General features: G+C 50.5%; 6 protein-coding genes across 6 annotated transcripts; 5 read left to right on the top strand and 1 right to left on the bottom strand.

Annotated features, from left to right (window-relative positions):
- Positions 1–263: 263 nt before the first annotated feature.
- On the top strand, positions 264–1611 carry MYCFIDRAFT_109391 (uncharacterized protein; the record flags this gene model as incomplete). The annotated part of the gene is given in 2 exon segments (XM_007931648.1): positions 264–487; positions 504–1611. Coding segments are annotated over 2 exon segments (1332 nt in total), but the record flags the coding sequence as incomplete, so codon positions are not given.
- A 707-nt stretch (positions 1612–2318) lies between these two features.
- On the bottom strand, positions 2319–4006 carry MYCFIDRAFT_79866 (uncharacterized protein; the record flags this gene model as incomplete). The annotated part of the gene is made up of 5 exons (XM_007931647.1): positions 2319–2545; positions 2630–3608; positions 3677–3748; positions 3802–3893; positions 3946–4006. 5 exons carry the CDS (start codon positions 4004–4006, stop codon positions 2319–2321), a joined length of 1431 nt encoding a protein of 476 aa, XP_007929838.1.
- Positions 4007–4478: 472 nt separating this feature from the next.
- On the top strand, positions 4479–5219 carry MYCFIDRAFT_177683 (uncharacterized protein; the record flags this gene model as incomplete). The annotated part of the gene is made up of 7 exons (XM_007931646.1): positions 4479–4505; positions 4540–4735; positions 4768–4818; positions 4867–4938; positions 4988–5029; positions 5066–5084; positions 5120–5219. The coding sequence occupies 7 exons, from the start codon at positions 4479–4481 to the stop codon at positions 5217–5219; spliced, it is 507 nt and encodes a 168-aa protein (XP_007929837.1).
- Positions 5220–6445: 1226 nt separating this feature from the next.
- Positions 6446–7855, top strand: MYCFIDRAFT_108105 (uncharacterized protein; the record flags this gene model as incomplete). Its single annotated transcript, XM_007931645.1, has 3 exons — positions 6446–6743; positions 6804–7380; positions 7423–7855. Coding segments are annotated over 3 exons (1308 nt in total), but the record flags the coding sequence as incomplete, so codon positions are not given.
- MYCFIDRAFT_183603 (uncharacterized protein) lies at positions 7535–8453 on the top strand. The gene has a single exon (XM_007931644.1). The coding sequence runs from the start codon at positions 7911–7913 to the stop codon at positions 8178–8180; it is 270 nt and encodes an 89-aa protein (XP_007929835.1). The 5' UTR covers positions 7535–7910; the 3' UTR covers positions 8181–8453.
- A 179-nt stretch (positions 8454–8632) lies between these two features.
- On the top strand, positions 8633–9709 carry MYCFIDRAFT_35055 (uncharacterized protein; the record flags this gene model as incomplete). The annotated part of the gene is made up of 2 exons (XM_007931482.1): positions 8633–8752; positions 8804–9709. The coding sequence occupies 2 exons, from the start codon at positions 8633–8635 to the stop codon at positions 9707–9709; spliced, it is 1026 nt and encodes a 341-aa protein (XP_007929673.1).
- Positions 9710–13165: the final 3456 nt, after the last annotated feature.

The following is a 13165-nucleotide window of genomic DNA, read 5'->3' as shown; positions in this document are numbered from 1 at the left end:
TCTGCTTCTAGTCAGGCTGTGTGGAAAAGGGAAGAAAAGGGTGATGTTGGAGAGACGTGCTCGGTGGCCCTTGCAGATCTCAAAATCGGAGCCAGATCCGAGGCGCCGCAACGCCAGGCCAGCCATTCGGGACGCGCATCGACTTTCTCTATGGTTGGCAAACTTTGGGGGCTGGAAACAACAGCACGGCGCAGTGCGAGAAGAGCTGGACGGCGTTTGGAGAGCAGAGAAACATTCATAAACGGCCTGACATGGCGGCCGCAGCCTCGCCGTCGTCGTCACCGCGGCTTCCATCACCACCACCCATAGCAGAGGATCAGATCGGGCCAACATCGCCTGGTGTGTCGCTGTTCGAAGACCAAGACAAGCTGCTGTCGCAGAGCCTTGACGGTGGAGCTTCGCGGCGAATACGCCCCGGCACGAAATCAGAGGATATGACGGAAGGTCCTCCTTTGGTCGAGCTTTCAGAGGCATATACCAGCTCCCAGTATCCGACCATATAGCATGCTGACTTGGAATGTGCAGATCGACACGGCCTTCCAGCTCACAGAACACCTCAAAGCACTGTACTACCACCACACTCACCCACCCGATTCCAACACCACCGTGCCCATCACGGCCGACCTCGCGCGCCAGCTGTGCAGACCACCCGACGCCACCTCCACCGAGATCTGGCTGTACGAGCTGGGCCGCTTCCTCATCCAGAAGACTAATGCCATCATTGTGCACCTCTTCGCCGACGACCCGCCATGCAGTCCACAGACGTGCTCCGAGATGCGAGCCAGCGAATGGCAATATCTATGCGCAGTCCACGACCCACCCAAGAGCTGTTCAGCAATTGATTACTGCTGCCATACCCTAGATTGGGCAGCGACATCTTTGACTAGCAGCAAGATGTTCCCGTCTCGCTTAAATCTGGGCACCGCGGGCATGGGGGGCGGACATGACAAGACTATGCAAGCCCAGCTCAAGGAGATTACAAACATATTCAGACGCGTCTACCGCATCTTCGCGCATGCCTGGTTCCAGCATCGTGACATGTTCTGGCGAGTCGAGGCTAAGACCGGCTTGTACATCTTCTACAAGACTGTGTGCGATGAGTACAACCTGATACAGCCCGAAAATTACACCATCCCACCCGAAGCAGAAGGTCAGGAACCAGACGCATCTCGGGCTGAGAATGAGAAACCACAGGTGCTTAGCATCTTGTCGAGGCCACCCGAGGACATCTCCCTCCCAGATCCAGCCAACACAACCATTGCGCATGGCAATACCACAAAGCGCCATACCCACACCAGGGATCCATCCAGTACGGTAGCCACGGTCATCCAAGAGGAAGCCGAACCGGAGGACGAGGACCCACCACAACCGAAGCGAGGGCTTGACCGCTCGACCACTATCTTATACACGAAGGCAGCAGATCCTGATCCAGAGCCTGTGGCTGAACCGACTAAAACAGAGGAAGATGAAGTACCAACTCTGGGTATCGAGCGCACCGATACCCTCAAGCCGGCAACACCTGAGCCAAAAACGGCTGGCGAAGAGGTCGAGGCTGGAGAGGAGACTGTCATTCTGGCGGAGGCGGAGCAAGATGCTGAACCTAAGCTGGAGCCCCATACAGGTATTCACGTCAAAGTGGAGTCGGTAGATCCTATGGACCCAGAAGAATCTCCCGCTGCCGAGCCGGAAGAAGCTGGCAAAACAGTCGCAGACTGAGCGGGTCAAACCAACCTGCATCCTGTATCTGCGGGGCGCACTTTCCAAGGTCATATTGCCGGACTGGCGCACCGTTTGCTTATATGTAGTCGTTCGTCTACCTTCGGCCACGCGCACTCAAAACGGACATTGAACACATCTTCTGGTCTCAACTGCGTACACGACCTCATATCACAAGTCTTCTGGGCCGAGTTTTGGTAGACTGCAGCGATAGTGTTACTATGACCATCTGTCCCATACGACATCAGCTGCGGACAGTCATAAGACGCTGGAAAAGGCCGTATTTTGACCTTCTCACTCTGGCATTAGAGATACGGCTTTCGATCTATTATGTATGGATGGTCTTCCAGCCACCTACCCTGGATGCAGACGCCAATATTTAGCATCCGGTACTCTATCCCGCCCTACTTTCAATCCGATCTGAGGCCTGCGATGCATAGTCTCACGCTGCTCCACTCGTCCTTTCGCCAAACAACGGCCTCCGCCTCGATCTTGGCAAGATTCCAACCTTCGTGAAATTGCACGACCATGTCTGTCGTGTATTAGAGAGACATCGCATTCGGCTTTTGAATGATGCTGCTGACTTGTTTTTCCCGGCCTACTCAAACACCCCTCTTCTCCCTATAAAAAACACAAATCATCCCCCGATCCCCAACCCCAACCATAACCGTCGCATCCGGACTCCAAGCAATCTGAGAAGTGGCAAAATGCGTCCTGGCCGAAAGCTTTGTGTTGGCGGTCACACTCTCATGAGCTTCGAGGGGGAAGAAAGGATCGCCGAGCGTGTACTCTCGCTCTTCTGTAGCTGCTGTGGTGGTAGATGCTTCGGCTATATGTGTCGTGGTGGTGGGTTAGTATAGAGACATCGAGAGAGGTAGGTAGGTAGGTAGGTAGGTAGGTAGGCATGACTTACGTGTTCCTCGGGATGAACTATCCGCCACGCTCTCGCTTCGTTTTTGTAAGTCGCTAGGTAGTGCGGGGCCTTTTCTTTGCTTGCCGCGTTTCTTGGGTTTGGGGAGGGGTCGGTCTTGAGGATCTATGCCTTCTTCTAATCGCTGCATGTCCCAGAATAGGTATTGAGATTCTTGGTTGCCCATGCATAAGATTGGTCTCACATTGGGGGTATGGAGTAGGCCGAATCGGTGGTAGAAGCGGTCGGTGTGCGGGATCTTGAAGGTAAGAAGACGACGGAATCCCCGAAATTTCTCGTCGTGCGGGAAAGAGGATCTTGTTTGGTGGCCTGGTTCTGGGATTGGGGGTTCTTCTGGCGGTGGATCATCGGAGTCGAAGCCATCGATTTTCCAAAGGAGAATTTCATTCTGGTTGCCGCCTTTCTTTTTGTCGCTGTCCGCAGCCCTGGCTGCTTTGGAGAGGATGAGGTCGTGATAGAATGCGAAGCAGTCCACATAGTTCGGGTGTAATTCTTTGGAGAAGAAGTGCGGGTAGTAGACGATCAAGGGTTCACTGGCTCTGCTAGAGTCTTCAGCTCGTTCCAATTCCTCCCACCCAGGCACGGCCCAAAGGCATACTGCTGTGTCGATACCTCCCGAGAGGAGCCACCTTCCGTTCGGATGAAAGTGAATGGCAAGGACGGGTGCCCGATTCCCTGCTCCACCAAACAATGCAACACAGGGTTGTTTTTCGAACCGCCGCGCCAAGTTCCACAGCCTTATCGTTGCGTCGTCCGCACATGATGCTAGAAGGTCTGTTGACAATGGCGAGACTGCGAGATCATTGATGCCCTTTCCATGACCGGTGAGAGTGCGCACGGGCTTTCCAGTCTCAATGCTCAGAATTTTGATGTGCTTTGGTTCGGAGCCCGCGATACAGAGCCATGGAGTTCCCGTTTCGGGACACTTCGTCCACACAAGGCTGTTGTAGGAAGCGTCGGCCTGCGCTTATGTGATTAGTGGCACTCGGGAAACTCGTCATATGAAAAAAAAAAGCCGGAGCTACTCACATCCTTGTCCCGAAACCACCTCAATATCTCAAACGGCGGGTCCGCGCCGCGCTTTGGACGACATACGACCGTCTGCGAAGGTCAGATAATGTATCCGTGGAAATAATCGAGTTTGGCGCACGTACATCAGTGGATCCCGTGAAAGCAAAAATCTGCTCGTCGTCTTCAGTGCCGTAAGGGTAGAATTTCACGTCGAAGATGGTCTCATCTGATGGTTCTGTTGATAAGCGGCAGACGTAGAGATGATATAAAGTGAGCGCCTCGCCTACCGTTCATCCATTTGGTGCAGCAATCTAGCTTGGGAAAGACCTCGTGCGTGTGTGAGGCCATTTCCGTGTTGGTGCGCTATCGGTATCACTGCGCTTTCCTGACACCTCGCCACGATGTTTTTTGTTTTTGCGAGCATCAGCTATCTGTGACTGTGAGCACGAAGGAGCGACCGTGGCGCGGCGCCAGAGTGCCTGTCGCTGTCGAGGGTGCTGCTGGAAGTTTACCCTGTTGGTTCTACAGAGTCTGGCCGGTCATGCAAAACAGGGTCGGCTCAAAAGCTTGGGAAAGCCGAACCTCGAGCACGAGATCCTTCGAGAACGCGAATCGGCATATATTTTTGAATACAGATGCATTTTGTCGTTATCATCTACGCTACGTATCTGATCTATATCTTCTAGAAGTATTGGAAAAGGTACATACTCTATGTTCTGTAGGGAGAAATCGCGACAAGAAGAGGGTAAGAGGATTTAGCTAGATCTCAACGAGTATCTCTAATAGGGCTCTATACTAAACGCAAAACGACCGTTCCAGTATGGACGAGCATTTCAATATACAAAACGTACTATTTCGATAGATAGGCCCGTTGAGTTAAGGAATCGCATTGGCGAGGGCTCGGCTTTCCTGAAGTTTTGAGCCGATCGGACTCATCAGTACGGAGACAGCACGCGGGAATAACTGCCGTGAAGACCAGCGTTGCTACAAGCAGCTTTGGCAGCGAAGCAAAGCAGGACTCGCCTTTGGCCGGACTTCACAGCGATGCGGCAGTGCTATCGAATGCTGCGGATAGCCGTTGAAACGCCGTTGAGCGTGCACGTGCGAAGGTCACACAGCGAGTTCAATCGACGATGAATGCGAAGTTGTAGGAGCTAGACGTGGACCCGTAGCGGTAGCGGTGGCCGGGCGGATGATCAATGCATGAGCGACCGGGGTGTTAATGCTTGGTGCTGCAGTGGAAGGCTTCATGTATGGTGTTGCACGCCGGCGAGAGGACGGTGGTGCGCTTTGGATTGAGCCTTTCCTTGACCTATGAAGGCTGACAAGTTGGTATGCAGATGTGCAGGCCGGCAGGTGCAGTCGACGGGCGTGAGCCTAGTTTTCGGGAGCAATAAGGTATTCTAGGGTGCTGGGGTATGATCAGGTGAAGGTTCTGTAGAACTGCTAATATGTAGGTAGGTGGCGGCCTCCTAATCCGTGGAAATTAGCGACTGGCGAGCTCATTACGTGCTACCAGCATCCCGCTAGGACTGACGAATCATCAAGGGAGGGAATATAGCAGCGCGCGAGGAAAGAGTAGTAACTAGGGGCGGAGGAGTCTGTGAAGGTGCTTAGTAGTAGCGAGCAGGTGCTAGTCGAGGGCATACTATACTATGGCGGCGGAGCAGAGTCTTGTAGGGATGTTTATTTGGGTTAGAGAGCAAAAGGTATGGGCTTTGTAGGCCAGGCAAAACATACATTATTGGAGCGTAGTCTAGTAGTCGCGGGGACGGGAGACAGGCAGCCCTGCAGCAGTCGTCTGAGACTCTGAGAGCGGGTATGCTGTTGCCAAGATTGGCGCTGCACCGCACGCGTTGCGTTGGCGCTATACAGCAGACGTCAGGCTTCAGCAGAACGGCCTGCAGCCTTGGAAGTTGGAACAATACCATGTGTGGCCTGAGGGTGATGAGCGTCAAGGCGATGCGTGTTGCAGCGGTGGTCGTGGCATTCCTCGCGCGCCTGACCCGTTCGTTTCCTAATAAATTCTCGGCAGCGGCTGCCGCAGGGCTGCGTCATCGTGCACGGACGCTTTTCCACGGACCCCTCCACACGGAGCCCTCAGGCAGAACCACGTGACACGCTGACACTTCAGCACGTCTGCGACACAACGGTCCTGCTGCTGCTGCTATACCCGCATTACGGACTCACCCACACCCACACCCACACCCACACCCACTGCACTTCTACCAACTCCAGCTCCAAGAGCGTTGCTTCTCACGCCCATCTCACGCACACGATTCCAATAACCGCGCCCTGTGCCTGTCTCTCACGTCCAAACTCCAACCTGACCAGGCACCGCACCTTATTAACCTTAACCTTCGCCGCTCCCCCAGCACTTGCCTGGCCCGCAATTGACTTTGGCACGGCCGTTGCCATCATCCACGTTGCCTACGACGAATCAGCAGCCAGGAACAGCACCAGGCCTCTGCTCCCGCTTAAGCACCAGAACCTTTATCGACCAGCGAGTCCGAACTCCACCTCGCCCTGGTCCGGCAGAGCTGTACTGCCCTCGCCGTCGACAAAGCAACCTTTGCGACCGCCGCCGACCAGTCTTCACGCTTAGCCTGCCCGCTGGCCATGTGCTGTCGCCGCTGACTCGGCACGACGTTCTGTTTCTCCATCTCCTCCCCCAACTGCCAGCACTGCCTCCATTGCCGTCGATATGGACACCACTTTCATTTCCATTCATGGTGAGCCGTGCAGCAAGCGTGCGCCTCTCCACACTATTCACTCACCCGCCGCCCAGATCTGACCGACAACGCCACCATCCTGTACTCCTCCGACTCCGTCGTCGACATCTTGGGCTTCACGCCCGATGAAATCGTCAACCGTTCCGCATGGGACTTCTTCCCGGAGGACGAGCTGCCAGCGGCCCGCAAGTTCCACCAGAAGCGTGTTGCCACCGACAAGGCTGCCGTGCTGGCCTACATCCGCGTGCGCAACGCTGATGGTCAATGGATCGGCTGCGAATGCTGTTTCACCATCGTCTACGATGTCATGGTCGTCTGTACCAGTGTCTATCGTCGCGGACTCAGATCTGACAGTAAGTGACTATCGTGCCTGCCTGCCTGCGCGCCATAGAATCCATCACTGACGTGACTAGAGCGAGCCCTCGAAGCTCCAGTGGTACGACGCATTTTCTCCTCCTCGCCGAAGGACCCCAGATACCACATGTTGTCACATCTCTCGGCCAAGTTCTCGCTGCCTGCAAAGAAGCAGCAGCACGAACCGCGAGCAGCCCTGTTCCTGAATCGATTCACGCGCACCTTGACCATTATGTACGCCACTAGCGGTCTTGCCGAAGTCATTGGCATACCAGCGGAAGCCATGCGCGGCCGAAGCTTCTATTACTGCATCTCGGAGAATTGCCTGCAGGATGCGGTCAAGTGCCTCGAGAATGCCAAGGGTAACGACTCCATCGCCTACCTTCGCTTTTGGTTCAGAGATCCTCGCCTCGACGACGAAGAGGCCGCCTCTGACGTGAGTGACGAGGAGATGACTACGACCGACACCACCAGCGAAGAAGGCGGCGTTCATCTCCGTGCCGCCGAAACACCGACTGACACTCAAGCTGGAGCCATGGACATCGATAGTGACGAGTCCAGGCATTCTTCGGGCGACAGCACTCGCAACGCCGATACCCACGAAGCAATCTTTGGCCAGGCAGCTCGCGCTGAGTCGTCCACATCGTCCTTGGCGCCTTCTCCAGAGCGCGAGAGAAGGTCGCCTCAAGTACAACGCGATCCAATCGAGCTCGAAGCCGTCATCTCCTGCACCTCCGACGGCCTTGTGGTGTGTTTGAGGAGAGCTCGCCCCATGATTCCACACCCTACTCAGCGCCCATCACAGCCCGTGCACCACAGGGGCTTCTTTGCCGCTCCTTGGGCCTTGGAGCCAATGCTGCCACCAATGGAAACCAGAGCCGCCGCTGGCTACGGTACTGGGTTCGCGCCATCCCTCGGCCCACATGGTGCTCGCAAGGGCACTTCAACTGTTTCGTCATCCGCCGGACCAGATCAGATGGACTTCATGGCTGCCATCCGCGAACAAGCTGTCTTTGCTTGGGCGCTCACTGGGATCAATGGAGTTTTGGCTGATTATGCCCATGGCAAGCCAAGCGGAGAGTCCTTGCCATCAGAGGGCCTCCCTGTGTGGTCTAGCGACCCACGTGCTCAACCAAACAACACCAAGGACCTACCTGGCCTTGGCGATGGCCCTGGACCTCGTGGCCCTCAGATCTTCGGCGACCCTGGGCTCGTTAGGAGCAGCAACAGTGGTAGCCACGGCATGGGCAGCAACAGCGGAGCGAATAGCTCTGGAAACACGCCATATTCTGGACCGCGCTGAACTGCCGCGCTCGATTCTCAATACCAACGAGACGACGATGAATGACGACCCGGCTTCCAACGTCGGTATGCATTTGCTTACTTTGCTCCAGGCTGTTGCTTTAGACAGCCTCTGCTTTGATTTTGCTCGCTAGGCGTTCTGCCTCGAGTGTGCCACTGACGAAGCGATGAGACGAACGCAAGATACCACGAAAGAGAGAGTTGCTACAGCATTTTAGCGTGTATGATTTGTTCGGTCACGGTATACCACTCTGCGAAGAAGTGCGAAATGATGGCTGCTGGGCCAAAAAGGAAGGGCAGCTGCTCGGGCAATTCGCTGCCGGTGCTAGAGGGATAGTTCAATTCCAAGAAAGCGAGATTCTCTCCAAGAGACGTTAGACCTATCATTAGCATTCATGTTCAGTGTCAAGTAAGAAGTCCACAGGCGCGGATGCAGAGCTTCGTGATTGGCTTTGCTTGCCGCGCGGAAGGCACAAGCCAACCGAGCCTTGACGGGAAGTGATGTAACCTGGCCTTGCTCCTCAAATGCTTTACACTTTCATGTCACAAACGAGCAGAAAGATCGTTGAGACAGGGCAAAAGCAGAATGACAGAAATCACTGCTGATTTCAATGTCTGCCTTAAGGAGAAAGGAGGCCAAGTAGTATTGAAGAAAGAATACGATATTCACACCATCAACTCTTTCCTTCAAGAGGCATATGCCATAGTATGAAGAACTTCTGGCAGAGTGACCTGGCATTTTCTGACCATTCTCTAGAACACCCACATTACTGACCTGATACGCGATTTGCGAGCCAAACGACCTGCCTATCTATCTGCTGCCCCACCCTCACGACGACGACAACAAGTTGGGCCAGGACCGGACGGCAATCGTGCCCGACCTCTGACAGACCGTGAACGTGACGCTTTCGACGCCGAGACAAAACGACTGCTGAAGCAACTTAGCGGCGCGATCACAGCTTTGAAGCAGGTCGAAGATGCCAGGAACGAGGCAGCGGAGGTGGTGGCACTTCGGAAAAGAGCAAGAGGTGGACTAGGTGGTTTGGGAAGATGGGCAGCAGGTGGCGCGGTGACGGCCAAGTCTCCTGAGGAAGAGATGGAAGAAGCGGCGCGCAAAACAATCTCTGCCGTTCGCGAGAGCGTGATTCTATATTTACAGACCAAACTGAAAGATGCCAGTTCCATCCAGCAGGAAATGATGGACGCGCGATTACGCAGAGCAGAAGAGAAGGCGAAATCCATCCTCGCCAAATCCACCGTTGGCGCAAATGTCCAACACGCGCTCGACGAGCAAGCAAGCACAGTGCATCGAAGTCAGGATCCAGACGCAACAGAAACTCTAACTCCCGAACAACTCCAAACCTTCCAATCCGAAAACCACGAACTCCTCAAACACTACGAAACCCAACTCGACCAAGTGCGCACCGCTGAGCGCTCCATTCTCGAAATCTCGGAACTCCATACCACGCTTCACGCCAATCTTTCCCAGCAAGCGGAACAGATTGAACAGCTGGTGCAGGACTCGTATTTGACGACGGAGAATCTTGGGAAGGGGAATCAAGAGCTCAAGCGAGCGAGTGAGAGGAGGAGTACGGCTCAGGCGCTTTTTTGGTCTTCGGCTGCTTTTTGTTCGGTGCTAGTGATTTGGGATTTGGTTTTTTGATGGAGGAGGAGGGAAGGAGGGAGGGAAGGAGGGAGGGAGAGCTCTATAGGAATGTGTGGATCTTGAAAATCTCCATTATACTAGCATCGCCAAATGCACAAGAGCTATAAACAAGGAATCAAAAATTTCCGCCCGCTACTGTTTAATGCTCTTGCATGTGCACTTGCAAACCACCGACTAACGCTACGCAGATTTCTCTACTAGTTCCAAATTCCTATAGCAACTATACATACCTTTGAAGCACCTTGATTATTCTATAATATCTCCAACCCTCCTTAGCTTAACTACTATACTATATATACTTTTAACTAAGGTTTCTCTACTATATAGCAAATCTCCTCCTCTAGTAACTTAACCTTCTAATAAGTTCTTCTTCTTCTTAGAAATCTTAAAAAATCCTAGTTAGACTTCTTATTCTTCTTCTTATTCTACTTTTTCTTCTTTTTCTTCTTTTTTCTTTTTTTTTCTTTTTCTTCTTCTTTTTCGACGCTCTAGAATTAAAAATAGAAATTTATAAAAAATTCCTCTAGTATAGGTACTAGGTAGTTTCCCTCTATTCTTATTTATAGTATACTAAAGAGGACTTAGAGTCGTTCTATCTAGACTTCGGGATATTTGCTACTAGTAATAATAGGTTATAGATTACTAGCTAGTTAGGACTCTCCTACTATACTCTTTATATAAGAAGGGTTATATTAGTAGGTAGATAGGGTAGTAGTAGGTACAAGTAGTATTCGATAAGGAGCTAGGAGGAAAGGGAGGAAGGCAGGCAAGTTAGCCTATTACTAAGCGCTAAGCCCTACCTAAGGCACTAAGACCCTAGCTCTACCTAGCCTAGTTGTGTACCAATTACGTATAGCCTCTTTGGCCCTAACACACGCTTCCCTTCTAGAGGCCGCGCCCTCGTAGCCTATCTACATTCTACGACCTCTATTGCCGCTAACTTAGTAAGTCTAACAAGCCACTTAGCCCGCGTTAAATTAAACACTTAACTACCTAATTATATAACTATATCAAACCTTACCTCTAATATAACACAATGTCTAAGTCTAACTACGCTATCCTTGTATGTAATAAAGTAGTATATAACTACGAGAATTAAGGGCCTTCGACTAGTTGTAATACGAGCGCGTCTTCCCTACTATAATAGGTAGACATACGAGGTATTATAGCCCTACCTCCGTTCTAGGTAATGTCGTACCGAGTTCTTTACGTCTACTCTTAAAAGACCTAGCAATGTCCGCTTCCGAGGGTTGTTCTTGTTATTACGAGGGCTATTATCTACTGTCGTAGTTTTACTAGCCCTAATTAGTTAGGTTTAGTAGCCTTTAATTATTAATCTTATCTTATCTTTTAAAAAACACAGCTCGTCTAGTTTCTATAAGTAAAGGCTATTATAAGTGTAGTAGCAGAGGTTTGCCTCGCTTAAAGGGTTAGATAGATCGAGGAGTAACCTATTGTCCGTAAGATCGACCCTAGCTAGCTTAGCTCTATAGTTTTTGCTTTTAGTTAGTCTATTAGTCGCTTAATCTTTTAGGCGGCTTAAAGTTTTAATTAAAGTTTTAATTAAAGGTGCCTTAGGCTCGTAGTGCAGGTAAGGTTATGTCTGTAGGCGTAGTAATAGTAGCAAGTAATATTAACAATAGCGGCGCTAGTCGTCTTAGCGTTAACTTTACCTTGCTTTCGATTTCCTTCTTCGACTAATAATACACTCTATAATACTGTTACTAATATAGCCGCGCCGGCCGTGTCGCCCTTTAGTATAAGCGTAATACCGTCGTTACTATTATTATTACTAACACTATCCGCCTACGCGCGCGCGCCGCCTCTGTCGACCGCCTAGGCCTTAGGGCTCCGATAGGACGTAGGAATAAGAGGGGCGCTAAGAGGAGGACCTTATAAGGTATACTAGTAAAGAGGTAGATTCCTTAAAAGAGCAGGCGATTAGTTAACAGTTATAGTGCGCTCGTTAGTACTCGTTGCGCGTTCGTTATCGTAGTATAGTCTTATTATCCTTTGCTAACAATTGCTTGCCTCTAATTAGTTAGCTTAATAGCACCCCGGGGGTAGTATTGTTCCTAGGCCTTTCTAGTAACATTATAGGCCCTTAGCCTTCTTCTTGTTCTTTACGCTAGTCTAATACTTATCTAACAACTCGGTTATGTCTTTAAAGGAGTCTTTAGCTTCCTATAAGTCCTATTCTAGTAAATAGCCCTACTATCTTAGTAGGTACTCCTTCTTGCCTTGCCTAGTCTAGTGCTTTAGGATACGTTCTATAGACTATAGCTCTTTACTATTAGCTAAGACTTCTTCTAACTTAGTAGGCGCTTTATCGCCTTTACGCTAGTAGTATAGTTTAAGGAGGGATACGTAGAAGGTGTTATAGATAGTATAATAAGGTAGAAGCTACAACTAATAGGCCTATGCGGAGGAGCCCTTAACCTCTCGAATGCGGAATAGGCTAATATATCTTAGTGCAAGCTTAGGCCTTGTTTTGCTATTAGGTAATAGGTGCTTGCGAATGCGGAGGTTCTTAGTGCTTAGTATAACTATATCGCCTTATTTAAAGGTTATTAGTATATAGCGCTTATCGTAGTAGGTCTTTTAGTACTCTTAAGCCCTTATTAGCTTCTTAGCTATCTTAGTATAGATTTCTCGTATCTTCTAGATACGTTCTATTGCCGCTAGTATCTCTAGTACTTAACGCGCTTCCCTTTCCTTACGCTCGGCCTCGAGCGATAGTAGGTCTTATAGTATAGCAGCGTTCTAGCCTATTATAGCTATGTATAGTAATACCTTAGTCGATAAGTAGACACTATTATTATATACGAATTTAGCTAGTTATAGGAGGTTGACCTAGTCGTTAGGGTTCTCGTTAATATAACTGCGTAAGTACTACTATAGGGTAGCATTCTACCTCTCTGTTTAACCGTTAGTCTATAGATAGAAGGCTGTTAATAGCCGATACTTTAGTCTTAGCTATAAGCAAATCTCGCTCTAATAGTAAGATATTAGTATCGATCTACGATCGGATACGATCCCCTTAGAGGTTCCCTAATAGATATAGAAGATGTTAGTCTATAGCGCCTCTACTATATTAATAGCAGTCTAATCCTTACGCGCCGGGATATATCGAGCGCCTTTAGTAAATCGATCTACTATAACAAGGATAGCATTATACACATCCTTGCTACCTCTACGCTTAGTAGGAGGAAGGCCTATAATAAAGTCTATTATTAGCTTAGCAAATGGCTTCTTTAGAATCGGGAGCGAAGACAACTCGCCGAACGGTAAGTACTTCGGTGCTTTAACTCGCTAGTATACTATACAGGTCTGTATATACTCCTTTATATACCGTTTACTATTTAGCTAGTAGTATATACGCGATAGTAGCTCGTACGACCTCTCTATACTATAGTAACTAGCGAGCTTACTATTATAGTGCCTCTTTAAAAG

The sequence above is a fragment of the Pseudocercospora fijiensis genome, assembly GCF_000340215.1.
Source record: "Pseudocercospora fijiensis CIRAD86 unplaced genomic scaffold MYCFIscaffold_8, whole genome shotgun sequence".
Taxonomy (NCBI): domain Eukaryota; kingdom Fungi; phylum Ascomycota; class Dothideomycetes; order Mycosphaerellales; family Mycosphaerellaceae; genus Pseudocercospora; species Pseudocercospora fijiensis.
This window is presented reverse-complemented; position numbering and strand designations above follow the sequence as displayed.